The 17,872-nt window shown below is 43.2% G+C and overlaps 1 protein-coding gene across 1 annotated transcript; it reads left to right on the plus strand.

Moving 5' to 3' along the window:
* Positions 1-12,351: 12,351 nt before the first annotated feature.
* Positions 12,352-12,738, plus strand: LOC306876945 (histone H2A-like; the record flags this gene model as incomplete). The annotated part of the gene is made up of 1 exon (XM_079428407.1): positions 12,352-12,738. The coding sequence occupies one exon, from the start codon at positions 12,352-12,354 to the stop codon at positions 12,736-12,738; it is 387 nt and encodes a 128-aa protein (XP_079284533.1).
* Positions 12,739-17,872: the final 5,134 nt, after the last annotated feature.

The raw sequence follows: 17,872 nt of genomic DNA on the forward strand, positions 1-17,872 counted from the left end.
TCATCGTAAATCAAAACATCAGCTGTGCTCTGGTTGCTGTTAGCTATATGTTCAGCCTTTTCTATGTGCTGAACATCATGTACCCCAAGAGAGCAGCCCTGACTCTGGAGTTTTTCCAAAGGTATATTTTGAAAATGTTCCTTGTCCAGTTTAAAGTATACTTCATTTTGCAATGCAAAGTGGCATTATTTTTATTTATTTATTGTCTTTGACACAGGATCCTGTTGGGAATAAATCCAGAACGTGGGTCTAAAGCAGAAAAAAGGGCACAAAACAATACAGCATTCCACCAAAACTGCTTGGATTCCTGTCAGACCTGACTTTCAGAATCCTTGGAAGATTTAAAGGTCATTACACTCCCTTTTGATTTTCACACTTTCTCTCTCTCTGTTCATCTTTCTCCCCGTCTCTGTCTTTCCACAATATAAATCTATCTTTTATAATATAGATTATGTCAGAACAGTAATTGATTAATTTATGTCGAGTGTGCATAAAACATGTGTATCCTGGCTGCTAAATGCCACTGTTCTGCCAGCAGAACTTATTTACTTTAATATTTTGCAATAGAATGAGCCTATTTCCAAAAAAAAGGGAGTGTTCCTTTAAATAAGTGACCTTTAGGAATCACTATTGAAAACACAGCATCTGAAAGTCTCCCACAAAACTTTATTACACACAACTTGGTTAGACTTGAGGCTCTGACTTTCTAGTATTTTTTTTTTTGCTGAAACATTTTTTTTAAATTTTGATTAAAAGAAAAATATAATATTAATGTACATTTTCATAACAATAAATTTAAACTTGAATAACTTTTCTTAAACTTAAACTTTTGTTTTAAGTGATTTCATATAATCTGCAATCTGTAAAATTTCTTCTTTCATTAATTACAGCCATAATTATATAATATATATATATATAAATATATATATTATAATATATTGTTTTTGTCTTCCAGCCAAAGAAGTAGCATCTGGAGAGGACCGAACCAATACAACATGACTGCTGTAGAGAGGCATCCCGTAGTGTTTCATTACAGCACTGGTGCTTTGATGCAATAGTGATCCCTCTGGCTTCAGTGGGTGGATTCTGCTTTGACAGTGTTCTTTTTCTTATGAACAATATACCTTCAGGATTACACATTAGACAGACAGCACACCCATGAGCAGGACCCTGACCTTTCTACGTCAATATGACAGTTGCCATTCTCTCTGAATGCCTTTTAAAGGTACCTTTTTGTGTATTTTCAATTTAACCAAGGATTTAAACAAGGCTTCACTCAACATAACCCTCCATTAGGCTCTGTTATGTCTTAGTTCTGTGTCTAAAATGTACAATAATTGTGTACTTAAGAAACCTCATGTTTGCTTGACCCATGAAATTGGTCATTTTCAAGTTTATGTTCATATCCCAACTGTTAAGGACGTTATGAAGTTTCATGTTATTTTTTTTTTCTTTCATCTAAAACAATTAATTGTTTTTAGGCATATCCTATGGTCAATAAGTTAATAAAAAACACTGTTTTTCTCAGAGTATTTTGTTTGTTTTTTAAAAGGTCACTGTTGGTACACAGTTAACTACAAATAAATGTAATTGTTTGCTGCTGGTATAATATTGAACAATTTTGTTTTAGAAATGTTTAGTTTTTTTAATTACAGGACAAAGTCTGGGTAATGAGATGCCAGTATATGTTATTTTATGGATTTAGTTTTTTTTACAGTGTATCTGCACTTTATTCTCATTGACCACAGGTACAGCCTGCACTCAGGAATGTTATGCACGCATGAACCAGTTCTTTCTGCGTCATGCGCTTTATTTATTTGCGAGGTCTGTGTGCAGCATGTGCATAACGGTCCTCATGGCAGACTGGACCGGTGGTGAATATACGGCCCTCAGACAGATCAGGCAGGTTGTGATGAGTGACAGAGCAGAATAAGGATGGAGCAAAGTGTGGATGCGCTGTCCTTCAAGAACGTACAACTCGGTTTTGTTTATATTTTGCTTACCCTATTTTAATGTAATTTTAAATGACAGATGACGTATTTAATTATTTTTCTCTGCGACACTTTTCCTACTGTGTTAAGGAAAAATGTCAAACAAATTTAGAGTTTTTTGGGACTGTATTGCACTGGTTTAGGGTAGTTGCATGCACACTGGTGCGTCGGTCAGAACACAGGAGGCATGAATGACAATCAACAGTATTTAATTAAAGTTCAGCACAGTAGAGTAAAGTTCTTCACAGTAGTGATATGTGAGGTAACTGTAGGCATGTGTGTGGTCTGAAACATTTAATAATAAACAACAACTAGAAACTTCAACATAATAATAACTGGCATTTATACTACTAACTAACTGCCCATTGCCCACTGCCGTAATACCACTTTTATAATACCGCTAGATGGCGCTAATAAATGGAATTATTTGCTGCGTCATCACACAATCCGTTATCTAGCAATTATAATCAAGAATAACTACAGAAAGGAAATATACAACATTAAATATTCATCTATACACAATGGAAATATCAATCAGTTATGCTAATTTGAACACTGAATCCAAGTATAGTAAATATATGTTGAATAACCGGCTTAGGCAAGCGCTGGGTTTAGCGTAGTCACTTATGTTCCAGAACGAACTAACAATATCTTACTAATTATGCATCATATGACACGTTCAGGAAAGGACAATCTTAAATGAACTTACATGTTGTCATTAACGCACAACTTGGACACATATCATCTTCAACCAAGCAAAATTAAATTCAGTCCATATTCCGGAGAACCCTATGCGGTACCTCGTGCAGTCGGCTCAACCGGAACTGAAAGTTACTGGCATACACAGTAACCAATGATCTGATTGGTCATTCCTTCTCAACAAATTTAGTATTTTGACAAGAGGAATAAAATAGCTAATATGCTATTTTTGTACAACCTACAACCTACATTGTGTCTTATAAGACACAAAATTCGTTTTACATTTTGCTGTCAATAAATTCAAGACTCTTGACTAGACGAATAAAATAAATGCAATTTTCTGCAGACTACACTTTTATTTTAGTAGCGGAAATGAAATGTGAGATTCTGGAAACGAGATCTAAATTTAGCGGAACGGTCGGGAATTAAATTATTCTAAGCGGACAGTGGGTTAACAGAGTGAATATATCACAGGAGCGGGTGGGTGCAACATGACCTGACCAAAAGAGTGACGTTTTCCCTGAAAACCATGATTGCAAATTTGATGTTTTATACAAGAGTTAAAACGAGTACTTAATACACATTTTATTTCAATATTTGTATTTGAATTTATTGAAAAGATATATTGTCAACTTTGACTGTTTTGCTCCATTTGGTTAATGAATATAGTTCCAAACAAAGATCAAAGCAGAACAGTCGCGCATGTCTGAGCAACACACAGAGGCGTTTTGTTAATGAATGATTCATTTTGTTAATGAATGATTAATGATTTTTGAATTGTAAATCATTTGAGTCAGCGATTCAGTTGTCCATTGATAATGGCCGTTTCTGAGATGGAAGGCTGCATCTTCGGGAGGTCGCATTTGTAGGCTGCATACATCATAAAGAATATCTTATTTTAGAAAATTAACAGTTATAAATTTGACCATTATTCTTAGTTAAGTGTAAACTGTTGTAATATGCTTTTGACTCGCGAATGTAATGCTCAGTTAACTGAAATAAACCAAGCTTGATGACGTATGCAACCAACAAATGTGACCTCCGGAGGATGCAGCCTATATTATCGTATTATATTAAGTGAAAATATAAATAAAATGTAAGAATTTGATATGAAAGATGATGTATGCATTTAATACGGTTAGGGAAAATGCCCTTTAAATAGGTCAAAAATGAAATGGAAATCAATTTAAATACATTTTTGTATGCAGTATTAAGTCATATAAAACGCAATTTCCCAACAACAATATTGTGGCCAGTGAAAATGCTGAGTGGCTAGTAAATTTGGAAAACCACTAGCCACAGTGGCCGGTGAGCAAAAAAGTTAATGTCAAGCCCTGATCGTAACATATCATCACATTGAATCTGAACAATAAATAATACGATAAACAGCAAGACTGTAGACCCACAGCGCACCATCATTCTTTTATATTCAGCTGAATACTGTTTTAAAAACAGAATAACAAACAAAAGATAGTGTAGACTATAATGAAATACTCACAGAGCATGAGAGGCAGTGCACTGGACCCCATACTGACACATTAATAGACTGTTTTAACAGAGATGCGTGCGCTAAATCAGACACTTCCTGTTTCACAATTCAAGAAGAGATGAGGGAGGAGACAAAACTCTAGAAGAAACACATGAAGAAAGAGAACGAAAAGAGATCCATTGTAAGATATCTAATTACTCTTTCAGGACATGCAAGTCGTTAAAGCTGTTTTTGTACTTTGGACTACTTCAAAGTTTGGTAGGCTAATTGTTCTGACGCTGCCACAGCCACACATATTACGGACAGAACAGTGAACTTTGCAGGGACTTTACAGCAACAATAACCCCAGAATCAAAACCCAGTGTGATTGTTGCCATATAAATATATGAAGAAAGTAAACAAAGAGATTAAGTTTAATATATTTCACTCCTCGTTTGGTATGTTCCCATTATCAGAGGCATTTATATTACATTTAGTCATTTAGCAGACGCTTTTTCATCCAAAGCGACTTACAAATGAGGACAATGGAAGCAATCAAAATCAACAAAAGAGCAATGATATGTAAGTGCTGTAACAAGTCTCAGTTAGCTTAAGAAACTATCAGAGACAAAATATGAATTCTAACACATGAAATTATTTAAAGTGAATTACATATAGCCTACTGTTACACGCAAGTGACGCATGCAGTCTATAAAATGATTTTGAGTCAGATATATGAAGTGATGATTCACCACAACAATATTTAAAATTATTATTCCCTCTGTAGTTATGACAGGATATTTTTAAAAGTGAGAAGTGAAAAGTTATTAGGGGGATTCTTCAGCAGGACTCTTTAATGCTGTTTGACGCTGAAGTCATCCAGTCTAACTAAAGCAATGAAACACGTTAGTTTCATATAGATTTTAGAGAGCAGTCCTGACAGGTCCAGACAAAAATTATGCAAATGATGTAAAGAGTTATTAGGAGCCTGAGCTGGTTTACAAGCCCCAATTTGACATTAGACAGATATTTCAAGAAGTAAATAAAAATGACATGCACGTTGAATATTTTGCTCTTGTAGTAGTATTTTGAGGTTTATGAAACTAAAGATGAAGTATATCTTCCCCATTCTTAAAACTATAGAGCTGAAATAGAGCAAAAGTCAAACCACAGCCATCAGCTCAACTCTTTTATTAGCCTCTTAACACTTCTGTCATTTTCTCACTAAAAGCAGCTTCTAAGCTTAGCAATGCACACATAACAATGTCTCTTCAACGATGAGCTGAAAGAAGCAGGGGAAAATATGAGGTGTATTGCTGTAACACTGAATTTTTTTTTAAACGTTGCTATTGATGTTCATGGCTTTGCGAACCTACATCGGCATCCAAACACAGCGAATCCAATGTGTTCGTGTTTAGCTACTATTTCAAATATGGCGGTCAAAAGTTTCTGTCGTCTTGTTGGTCACGGAAACCCCTCCCCCAGCCCCTGACGCAAGCGGTTCTTCCTTCTAGCCCAGGAATGTTTTGGTGCTACTTACGAACTGCTTTTCCTGGTTCGGAGCTGGTACTTTGGGTCTCGAAAGACAAAGAACCAGTTTGAAACTTGGCCCTGGCTCCGAACCAGCACTGGGACTGCTTTGGTGGAAAAGGGGTATGAATGTCCTCGAGTGGCCCAGCCAGAGCCCGGACTTGGAACCAATCAGACAGCTTTGGAGAAACCTATAAACCACCGATGGTCACCTGACAGAGCTTGAGATGATCTAAAGAGAAGAATGGCAAAAAAACTAAACAAATGCAGATGTGAAAAAAGTTTGTTGCATCATACCCAACAAGACCCAAGGCTGTAATTGTTGCCAAAGTGCTTTAAGTTTTGAGTTAAGGGTATGAAGACTTATGCAATGTAATTTTTTCAGTGTTTCCTTTTTAATAAATTTGCAAAGTTGTGATAAATCCGGTTCCCCTTCAATTCGGTCACTCTACATTGCTTTGGGAAATACATTTTCCTCGAATATTACTGAAGCCTTATTGAATCACGCCAGTGAAACTGGCCAATGGCGTTCAAGCGCGCGAAATATGAGGGCTCGTCACTATATAAAGCAGCGCTTGTACGTCATCCATTCAGAATTTTTTCCTTCAGCAAGAAGCCTATCAAAGAATCTACTACTCACCGTGATCTACACGCTGCAGCGGACACGCCTTCTTCCCCTGCTGTGTTCCGGTAAGTGAGCTTCGGACGAACAATGATGACCTCTCGCGATTGCCTCTCCTGTGTAGAGCCAATCGAACCCTCTGATGGCCACGAATCGTGCGTCTTCTGCCTGGGTCGCGCCCACGCGGAGGCGGCTCTTGGGGGGGTCGGACTGCCCCCACTGCGGAGATATGAGTCTCCGGACTCTCAGGCTCCGTGTGGCCATCGTCCAAGGCGATGAACTCGCCCAACTAGCTCTGCCGCGCTCTTCCTCTGAGCCAAAGAGTAAAGTGCCGCGAGTTTCTAATGCGGCTCTGTCCGGGTCGGGTGACGAGACCGTGCCGGCTCAGTGCCCACACGCTTCTCACCCCCCTGCTGCAGGTCCCCTCCCAGTGCGCTTCATGGCCGCTGATCTCCGCCCCTCCCCCAGCGTGCAAGATGTGGTGTCTTTCGGAGCCATGGAGGAGGATGAGGATGATGCCATCTCGGTGGCAGCGTCTGCGAGAGAGGAGTGGTCCAACAGCCCACTGGATTACACTGCGCCCGGCAGTGACGCTAGGGACCTCCATCACAGTGATGTTGAGCTCCTACGCGTCCTGACCAAGGCGGTTGATGAGCTCGGTCTGGAGTGGGTGCCTCCTGCCGAGCCGGCCAGAAGCCGTCTGGACGAGTGGTTCCTCCAGTCGGACCGCGGCCGAAAGGACAGCACGCGGAGACCCGGCCCCTTTTTCCCGGAGGTGCACGACGAGATAGCGAAGTCGTGGAACGCACCGCTCACCAGTCGGGTGCACAATCCAGGATCCTCCCTTTTGTCGTCAGTGGACGGCGCCGACCGAGCAGGGTATGTCAAACTTCCCCCCGTGGAGGAAGCCGTCGCTGCCCACCTCTGTCCTGCAGCCGCGGCGAACTGGAGGGTGAGAAACAACGCGTCTCTCCCCTCTAAACCTTGCCGCGCCACCGCAAACTTCACTGGCAAGGCTTTCTCGGCGGCGGGCCAGGCAGCTTCAACACTGCATGTGATGGCAATACTTCAGGTGTATCAGGCCAAGCTTCTTCAGTCCCTGGATGAAGGTGGCCCTACCCTGAAGTCTTCAAATAGCTCCTACGCGCCACAGATCTGGCCCTCAGAGCGACGAAGGTGACAGCTCGAGCGATCGGCCGCAATATGGGGAACCTTGTGGTGCTGGATCGTCACCTGTGGCTGACTCTGACCGAGTTGAAAGAGTCAGAGAAGACGGCTCTTCTGGACGCTCCCGTGAATCCCTCAGGTCTCTTTGGAGCGACGGTAGAGACGTTCACGGAGCGCTTCGTTGAAGCGCAGAAGCAATCGAAGGCCATTAGCCACTTCTTACCAAAGCGCGCTGGCGCGATCCCTCCTGCGCGTTCCCGCTCATCCTCAGCGCAGCGCGCGGGAAGACCGTTCGCCCCTCCTACTGCGGTTTGGCGCGAGCATGAGCCGGCGGTGAGGCCGAGACAGCCTTGGCCGAAGAGCCGCCAGGGCTCGAAGGGCCAGAGACCCCGCCCTGACAGAGACAGCAGGCCACCGGCTACGGGATTAAAGCCGCGTTCCTGATGTTGTCTCTCGGAGGAGGAAAGCTACACTCAGCGCCGAAGACGAGCCACTGAGAAAGTCTGCTCGCTCCGCTGTGTGTGTTCACCACGCCCCCTTGCCTGTGGCGGGCGGCGAGAACGATTGTCATGTTTGTGTTTTGACTGTTCCACAGTGCAGTGCAATAAAGTAAAAAAAAATACAAAAATCACCTCAATATCAGGGCAATTTTCCTCCTCTCACTCCCATCTCCCCCATCACTCACTCTCACACTCGTGTGGTATTAAACTCCCCGCCCCCCAACGGCGAGTTATCCCTCACGGTGTGCAGTCCACCTCGCCCGCTGTCACAGTTCACAGAAGCGTGGCAGGCACTGCCAGGGGTATCAGAGTGGGTTATGAAATCAATAAAGAACGGCTACACGCTTCAGTTCTTCCGCAGACCGCCCCGTTTCAACGGTGTGTTAATGTCCACTGTACGGGAGCTGTAATATCTCAGTTCTGCGAGAGGAAATTCACAACCTTCTCGCAAAGCGCGCTGTAGAGGCAGTCCCCCTCACAGACCGCGAGAGCGGCTTCTACAGTCGTTATTTTCTGGTGCCAAAGAAAGACGGCGGGCTCCGCCCAATCTTGGGCCCGAGACCGCTGAATCGCGCGCTTTCAAAGCGCTCGTTCAAAATGATTACGCTGAGACAAATCCTCTCACATATCAGAACGGGAGATTGGTGTATCTCCGTGGATTTAAAGGATGCTTATTTTCACATTCAGGTAGCCCCCCACCACAGTCGCTTCCTGAGATTTGCATTCGAAGGGATAGCGTACCAATTCACGCATCCTAAACTATCTCGACGACTGGCTAGTGTTAGTCAGAGAGCGCGCTGCTCAGCGACAAACTCAGACTCCTCGCTCACGTCCAGAGCTTAGGACTGACTGTAAATATGCAAAAGAGCATGCTGGTACCGAGCCAGAACATCTCCTTTTTAGGAGTAGAGCTGAACTCAATCAAAATGCGAGCGCGTCTGTCGGAGGAGTGCTCACGAAAACTGATCAGTTCTCTCGCAGTCTTCAAACTAGGGCGTTCTCCCCCGCTGAAATGCTTTCAGAGGACGCTCGGCCAGATGGCTGCCGCCTCGACAGTGTGCAATCTAGGGCTCCTACATATGCGTCCGCTTCAGCTCTGGCTAAAGAGCCGGGTGCCACAGAACGCATGGCGCACGGGCACCTTGCGCATCAAAGTGACGCACGACTGTTTGCATACGCTGAACCCTTGGCGCGATATGACTCTATATTGCCGGGGTGTTCGTATTGGCCAAGTGATCAGGAGAAAGAATGTCACGACAGATGCATCGAGTACGGGTTGGGGAGCCGTATTCGATGGCAGACCAGCCTTCGGGACGTGGTCAGAAACGGAGAAGTCATGGCACATAAACTGTCTGGAGCTCCGTGCTGTGCACCTAGCGCTCGAGTGTTTTCTCGCAGACATTCTTCACCATCACATTCTCATCAGGACGGACAGCATGACAGTGGTAGCGTTTATAAATCACCAAGGCGGTGTGAACTCACGACCACTGCTGCAACTGGCGAGAGACCTCCTTCTGTGGGCAGATCGACACCTCCTCTCCATCCGGGCAGTACATGTCCCCGGACGCCTGAACTACGGTGCGGATTTACTGACGAGGGGCGGGATAATCCACGGGGAGTGGAGATTACACCCTTTGACAGTCAAAATGATTTGGAGTGTATTCGGCAGGGCGGAGGTGGATCTCTTCGCATCAGCGGAGAACACTCACTGCCCGCTGTTTTATTCACTGACACACTCTCCCCTGGGAGTGGATGCACTAGCTCACAGCTGGCCGAAAGTACGCAAGTATGCCTTTCCTCCGGTGAACTTCTGCCTCGCGTGCTTTGCAAAATCAGAGAGGAAAAGGAATCTGTTCTGCTAGTGGCACCGAAATGGCCCAATCAGCCGTGGTTCCCAGAGCTGGTGGAGATGCTGGTAGCCCCCCCTTCGGACTATCCCACTGAAGAGGGACCTTCTCTCTCAAGCACAAGGGACGATTTGGCACCCAAATCCGGAGTCATGGAGCCTTCATGTCTGGCCGCTCGACGGAGCTTGCCAGGAACAGATGTGCTTCCTCAGCACGTGCTGAACACTATATCTGAGGCTAGGGCTCCCTCCACAAGGCGTCTCTACGCACATAAATGGAGAGTTTTTTCAAGTTGGTGCGTATTGCGGGGCGAAGACCCAATCAGTTGCCCAATATCAATAATCCTTGTCTTCCTTCAAGAGCGATTTGATAGCGGCCGTATGCCATCCACATTGAAAGTGTATGTGGCCGCTATAACAGCCTTTCACGTGCACGTCGAAAATCGCCCGATCGGCAGAAATGACCTGATCATACGGTTTTTAAAAGGAGCAAGAAGGCTGAACCCTCCTCGCCCTTCTACTCTACCCACTTGGGACTTGGCGCTAGTGCTTGACGCTCTCACGGGACCCCCGTTCGAGCCCATACAATCAGCGAGCTTGCGAGCGCTCTCTCTCAAGACAGCGCTCCTGCTCGCGCTGGCCTCTGTTAAGCGAGTTGGAGACCTACAAGCGCTTTCAATTGACGACTCATGTATTGAATTCGGGCCAGGTGATTGCAGACTCACCTTGAAGCCTAGAAAAGGTTATGTGCCTAAAGTGCTTTCGACTCCATTTAAAGCGCAGGTCTATAATCACTATCTGCTTTCCGCCCCGAAACACCAACCGGGACAGAGCCGCTTAATACACTGCTGTACCCTGTACGAGCGGTGCGTACTTATATCGAGCGCTCTAGACAGTTCAGACTCTCGGAGCAGCGCAGCTATTCGTATGTTTCGGTGGACGTACAAAAGGACTGCCTGTGTCCAAGCAAAGGCTATCACACTGGATCGTCGACGCAATTGCTTTGGCTTACAGCTCTAAAGGTGTGGAATGTCCGATAGGGGTTCGTGCCCACTCAACCCGTGGCCTCGCATCATCCTGGGCCTGGGCAAATGGCATATCTATTCAGGACATTTGTACGGCGGCAGGCTGGTCGTCACCCAGCACTTTCGCGAGGTTTTATAACCTAGATGTGTCGTCGCTTGCCTCGCATGTGCTGTCAGTGTGAGCAGCGCACGCGCTTACTCAGCCATAATCTGAGATGTGTATCAATGGTTTCGACTAGGTCGTATACACCCTGTATAGACGCACCACCAATTCAATGCTGTCCCTATCAGTTTATCACAGTATTATGATATAGTCCACCACGTCTTTTAGGACTTGGTCACCATCATACCGGTATGGCTGTGCATTATAACATGATTTCATTGAAATTAAACAATTTCAACTAATCTATTTGTGAAAGCGCCGAAGCCGCCGCCATTTCACATTCTTTGTTTCACCGGAGTTAACTCCCCCCCTGATGTGACGCGGCATCGTCTAGCTGCCGCGCCCCTGACTTTCGACTAGGTCCTGTAGACCTGGGCTGTGTTTACTAAGAGCGCCAATATCATTGCCGTTCTCGTTACGGCTCCGAATGTGAAACTTGACATACTTAGTCGAGCTTGGCTCCATCGCTGTGACACGGCGGGATTTTATACATTCCCAAAGCAATGTAGAGTGACCGAATTGAAGGGGAACGCTCTCGGTTACTCACGTAACCTCGGTTTCCTGAAACGAGGGAACGAGACATTGCTCTTATTGCCGTGTCACCAAGCTCAGGATCTTACAATACTTAGTTGCTTCAGTCAAAGATTCTGAATGGATGACGTACAAGCGCTGCTTTATATAGTGACGAGCCCCCTCATATTTTGCGCGCTTGAATGCCATTGGCCAGTTTCACTGGCGTGATTCAATAAGGCTTCAGTAATATTCGAGGAAAATGTATTTCCCAAAGCAATGTCTCGTTCCCTCATTTCGGGGAACCGAGGTTACGTGAGTAACCGAGAGCGATTTTGCTTTGTCATTATGGTGAGGGATATGTAGATTTATGTGAAAAAAAAAATCATTTAAAGCAGTTTAACATAATAATAACATAAAAGGTGAAAAAATGAAGGGGTGTGAAGACTTTCTATAGCCACTGTGTGTGTATATATATATATATATATATATATATATATATATATATATATATATATATATATCCTATATACTGTATAGTAGCCTGGGTGTTCCTTTTTCAATGGGAGAAATTAATAAATGAATTAAAAACTAAGAGGCACCGTTAAATGCTGATATTGATACTACAGTACTATGTGATGTGCTTCGTCTGTAGCAGAAAGAGAGTTGGGTTTAGAGCTTGGAGAGAGACTCACTGATTAGCTTAGAATCTGTTCACACTTTCAACCAATAGGAGACTGGCACGCTTTCCTTTTAAAAGTCATACCAATACCGTCAAAGTTCATTGTTACCGTGGTGGTTGCATAATAAAGTAACAGTTTACTACTACAATGAGTGGAAGAGGTAAAAATGGTGGAAAGGCCCACGCTAAGGCCAAGACTCGCTCCTCCAGGGCGGGACTGCAGTTCCCCGTCGGTCGTGTTCACAGGCTTCTCCGCAAAGGTAACTATGCCGAGCGCATCGGTGCCTGGGCTCCGGTTTATCTGGCCGCTGTGCTCGAGTATCTGACCACTGAGATCCTGGAGTTGGCTGGAAACGCCGCTCGGGACAACAAGAAGACCCGTATCATCCCCCGTCACCTGCAGCTGGCGGTGCGCAACGACGAGGAGCTGAACAAACTCCTGGGCCGAGTGACCATCGCTCAGGGTGGCGTGCTGCCCAACATCCAGGCCGTGCTGCTGCCCAAGAAGACCGAGAAACCCGCCAAGACCAAATAAACTGAGTAAAGTCTTCAAACCAAAGGCTCTTTTAAGAGCCACCTAATTTCTCAATTTGAGAGTGATTTCTTTTACCCAATCCTTTGTTCTTACAAAAGCGGATGTGGTTTAAAATAATTTCCAAACACTTTTATGTACTATACTGCTCATCTGTTAAAACGTATTAAAAAAACACGTATAGTACCGAAACAACTGAAGCATTCGCGGAGAGCGTGCTTAAATCCAGCTGCATCAGCCACAAACCCCACAGCCTTTCTTTAAACAGCCGCCTCAAGATTGCTATGAAAGATGATTTCCTTTCATCAAATGCTATGAATGTAGGAAGCGTAGTTTAGTATGAGGTTATATTGTCGAAATTGCGGTGTTAAAGGTCCCATGGCATGAAAATTTCACTTTATGAGGTTTTTTAACATTAATATGAGTTCCCCTAGCCTTACTATGGTCCCCCAGTGGCTAGAAATTGCAATAGGTGTAAAGCGAGCCCTGGGTATCCTGCTTCGCCTTTGAGAAAATGAAAGCTCAGATGGCCCAATCTGGAATTTTCCCCTTATGTCGTCATATGGGGAAAGGTTACCTCCCCTTTCTCTGCTTTGCCCGCCCATGAGAAAATGAGCTACGACCGTGTGAGGCGAGCGAGAGACATCATGGCTTGCAAACAAGCGAAGCACTGTTTTGCGTCCGAGTAATAAACTGCGCATATTAACAGACAAATTATGTTCATATTTAAAAGTCCAAACAGTCAGTAAGCGACAAGTGCTTGGAAATGCTGTTTTGTAAATGATTTATTGATGAGTCTGCTGCTTTAAGGCAAACTGAAAGCGTTGCTTCTCTGCCGCTCGCTGCTCAGAACAGAAGCCGAGAGAGGCGACACTGCGCCGGGAGAGAGACCTCACGCTCGCGGGGCAGTACTGGAGACATCTTACAACTTAATGATAAGGTTTTTTCGTTTAGTTTTTTTTTAAGTCGCTAGGTTTGTTAGTATGTACCCGTTATGGGAAAAAAGCTGCCAAAGGGTCTGAAAGTTACTAAATATTGTTCTAAAGTCGCGCTCGTGTGTGTGAGATGCGGGAGCTGGTGGCAGCGGGCGGTGGATATTGTTGCGGTCCGCCCAGGTAAAGTCTATGGCTGTGTCCAAATTCAGGGTCTGCATCCTTCGGAGTACTCATTTGAAGGATGTTACGTCACAGCGCCGCGACGAAGGCTGTCCAAATTCGTAGGATCCTTCAAATGCGGCCCACAAATACGTCCTCCTTTTCCCCGAATTGGAAGGATGGGTGTGGTGGATCCTTTCCCGTCCTACCTATCCCATAATTCTTTTCGGCAGAGCGTAATGGCGGACGAAGCGAGCGGTAGCGGAGTGGGAGAGGAGTTTCTCTGACAAAACAAGCTAAAGTTTATGCTTCGGCTCAATGAATTTGTAGGAGAAATTAGTAGAATACTTAAAAACAAATAAAAATAGGCTATAATGGCTTACCTGGATGTGACTGTCTTGTAGTCTGATATAAAAAACTCTCCGACAACGAGCAAAGAAAGTATTTAATTTATTGAATTGCTTTATTTCTTCCAAAAGAATTAAAATGAGGAGAATAACTCTTTGTTTGTCCATTTTCCTGCTTCTTGCTTGGCGCTGTCACGGTTGCTAGGCGACAGGATATGAGCAACGGGTAAGGGAGGGAACTGAAAGAAGGGTAGGCTGTCCAAATTCACAAACACCGACTTCCGGGTTTTGCGGATGTCGGAGGATCCCTCCTCCTTCAACCGGGTAGGAAGGATCCTAAGGAGGATGCAGACCCTGAATTTGGACACAACCTATGTGTGGGAAACACTGACCGTATCCAGACACAATATTTTAAACTAACCATTCGGAGACGTCCTGCTGTAGCCGCTGAGTTGCAACTTCTTCATCCGGTGCTTCTCCATCCGGATCAGATTCTGGGTGAAACTGAAAAGCTTGAACGACTGCGTGTCTACGAGCCATTACGATACATCCACTGTCAACATTAGCGCATTGTACCCTGGCCGCAAGCTGCAGGACATACACCCACCCTCCACCTTCACCTTGCCCCGCCTCTCTCCTCATCACAAGCTCATTTTGGGACTGGCTTGTAGTGGCTGACATTCTGCCTATATAAAAGCACCCAAAAAACAGCATGTCATGGGACCTTTAATAAATCATGTTCGGCTCTTTTCAAAGATTCGGCTCTTACGGCTCTTCATTAAGTATGGCCTTCTATTTTAGCCCGATTTAGCAATTGTGAATGGTTTGTGTTGGTAAGCAATTTTTCAGCGTTTTTATCGGTACAAAAAAATTAAATACCGTTACTATTGTTTAACACTTTAATAACACTTTAATTATAAATATAATTTATAAATATGATTTACAGATGTCAAAGTGGTTGACTGCTGATAACGGATTAAATTAAAATGTAAATTGTCAGGAATACTTTTGTTCGGCTATTAAACATTTAATAATAATTTTATATAAACATATAAACCGCGTTTATTTCCACAATGGAGCATTGCGAGACAGAACAGAACTGGACTCGGATTAGACGTAACGAGTGACGTTTAGTAGAACCGCCCGTGATCATGGTTTCATCTAGGTCCTGTAGTGAAGTATAAACTGCGCTTCACCTTGGTTTTATTAAAAATGTATTTTGTTTGTGTGAACGAGACGATAAACAAGTGTCGGTATGTCTGGAAGAGGAGAAGGTAGTAAAGGAGGCGGAAGGGTCTCGGTGATAATATCCAGGGAGTCACTAAACCCGCTGTTCGTCTCTTGCTCGCCGCGGCGGCGTCAAGCGTGTTTCTGGCTGATCTCTGAGGAGACGCGCGGTGTGTTGAAGGTGTTTCTGGAGAACGATATTCGTGATGCTGTGACCTACACTGAGATAAAAGAAACACCGGCACCGTCATGGATGTTGTGTCTGCTCTGAAACCACAGGATTCTCAACGAAACTAAACCCCGACGACTCTTTTAAGAGACACCTTTTCACTCAAAGAACAAGTTTCTAAATAGTGTTTTTTATTTTAAATAATAACTTGTTAATGGTTATTGTTTAAATATAGTTATGTAAATGACGTTTTTAGGATTACTTTTTTCCTTATAATTAGAAGTTCAAATAAAATTGAATTATTAGTTCTTATTGTATCATCATACATGATAAAGTTTATCAAATCTCGTCAACAATATTTAACTCATTACATCGTTCCTAAAAAGTGCTTGAAAATCAAACAGAAATGAATGGGGGTAGATGTGAAGTATGACGAGATGGGAGGGATTTACATTTTAAAAAGCCTCTGATTGGCTTTACTGTGACCAATGAAATCATTCTGTGGGTTGGTCCATGGAGATACCCAATCACAGATCGCCGTTTTACTTTTTGAAATTAGCATACAGCAGTGAATAAAGTTACGTGTGTTCCAGCTGTCGATTATTCAAGTTTAGTTTTTCTGAACTGAGCATCATGCCTGAACCCGTGAAGTCCGCGCCCAAGAAGGGCTCAAAGAAGGCCGTCACCAAGACCGCCGGCAAAGGAGGAAAGAAGCGCAGAAAGCTGACTCGCGTTCATCTTTTTGTTTAAATAGCAATAAAAATTGTTAGGTTTTTGAAACTATATGGGAAAGAAGAAGAAAAACACATTTCTGATTCTGATTAAGTTTAGACAGCTTCCTTTCATTGGTTGTCAACAGGGTCATTTTAGTTTCCCATCTGTATTTCCGTACTGTAAAGGTTAGGGTTACAGCTCTTTATTGTGTCTTACCTTTTCCTCTTTGTATGTGTGCAATTATTCTTACTTCTTTCTTTGATTTTAGAATGGTTTTTTTAAATGTTCTCCTTAAGGTGTAATCCTATATTTATTCATTTATTTATTTAAATTAAAGTTTTATTAAAGTAAGCTCTGTCTTCCAAAAGCTTTGTGTAAAAGTATTCTCTGATCCTATTCTTCTTTCTTTTCGAATAACCTTTAATAAATTAAAACTACTTAAAAACTTGCATTTACATGTTTATGTTAAGAAAAAAGAGACATGATCGTTAAAGAAACCCGTCTTTTAGAGACATCGAAGGGACTCTTAACAGAGCCTTAGGGGTTTTCTGGGTTGTACGCCTTAAAAAGGGCAACATTAACAATAATGTTTCCCCACAACAAGCTTTATGTGGACTCTTTTATAATACACTTAGTTACTGTTGCTCACTCGGACAAACAAACTGCTGCTGTCTTACAATGACAGCTGTCAGTGTGAAAACCTTGTCTCAAGATGCTTTTGATCAATTTTGGAGACAAAAGGATAATCATTTTTGTGGAATTTAAATATGCCATGGAGGGATATATAAATAAGTTCATAAGTATGTAAAAATACAGATTACAATATACATTTAACCAGTATAATATGTGAGGCAGACCTTCATTTATATGTTTTTTGACTTTACACTAACTTTGCATGACATGCAGTTTGTTATTTATGCTTGTACCTTAGCATTGACTCACTAACTTTAACATTAGCTAGTTTTAGCCAGAGATGCCTTGCTGAAGGACAAGATGACATTAACGTTCTGCTTGAGCAGATGAAAGCTGTAACTTAATAAGAGTATGACAACGAGGAAGGAAATATACGTATTCCTCTTCACTGGGAATTGGCTTGAATGCATATGGACATTTTTACAGTTTTGTTTGGGTTTAGGAATGTACTAAAATAAATTATATTGCTCATCCTCTCAGGATATCTGGAATCAGTGTTTCAATCAGCCCAGGCACATCGTATTTCCATATTCATAGCATAAACACCATTAAACCGATGAGATCTTCAGATCTTCCAGTGTTTCTCTATGGTGCTAAAACAGATATCTGAGTTCCAATTAGTGATGGGCGGATCGATCCTAAAGTATCGATACTTTCGATACTGATGTTGTATCGAAAGGATCGATCCTCACATAAAAATATCGATTCTAAAGTGCATTTTTTTAAACCACAAATTTTATTAAGACATTCTGTGCATAAATGAGCTTTTAAGTGTTAGTCTAATTGTGTTAAAGCGATTTCTCCTGCTCGATCGGAACGCAAATGCTGAAAGACAAAACCAATCAATCACAGACAGCGTGACGCATGGCTCAGTTACAGTGTCTGTTCAAATA

Source organism: Barbus barbus (assembly GCF_936440315.1).
Source record: "Barbus barbus genome assembly, chromosome: 2".
NCBI lineage: Eukaryota > Metazoa > Chordata > Actinopteri > Cypriniformes > Cyprinidae > Barbus > Barbus barbus.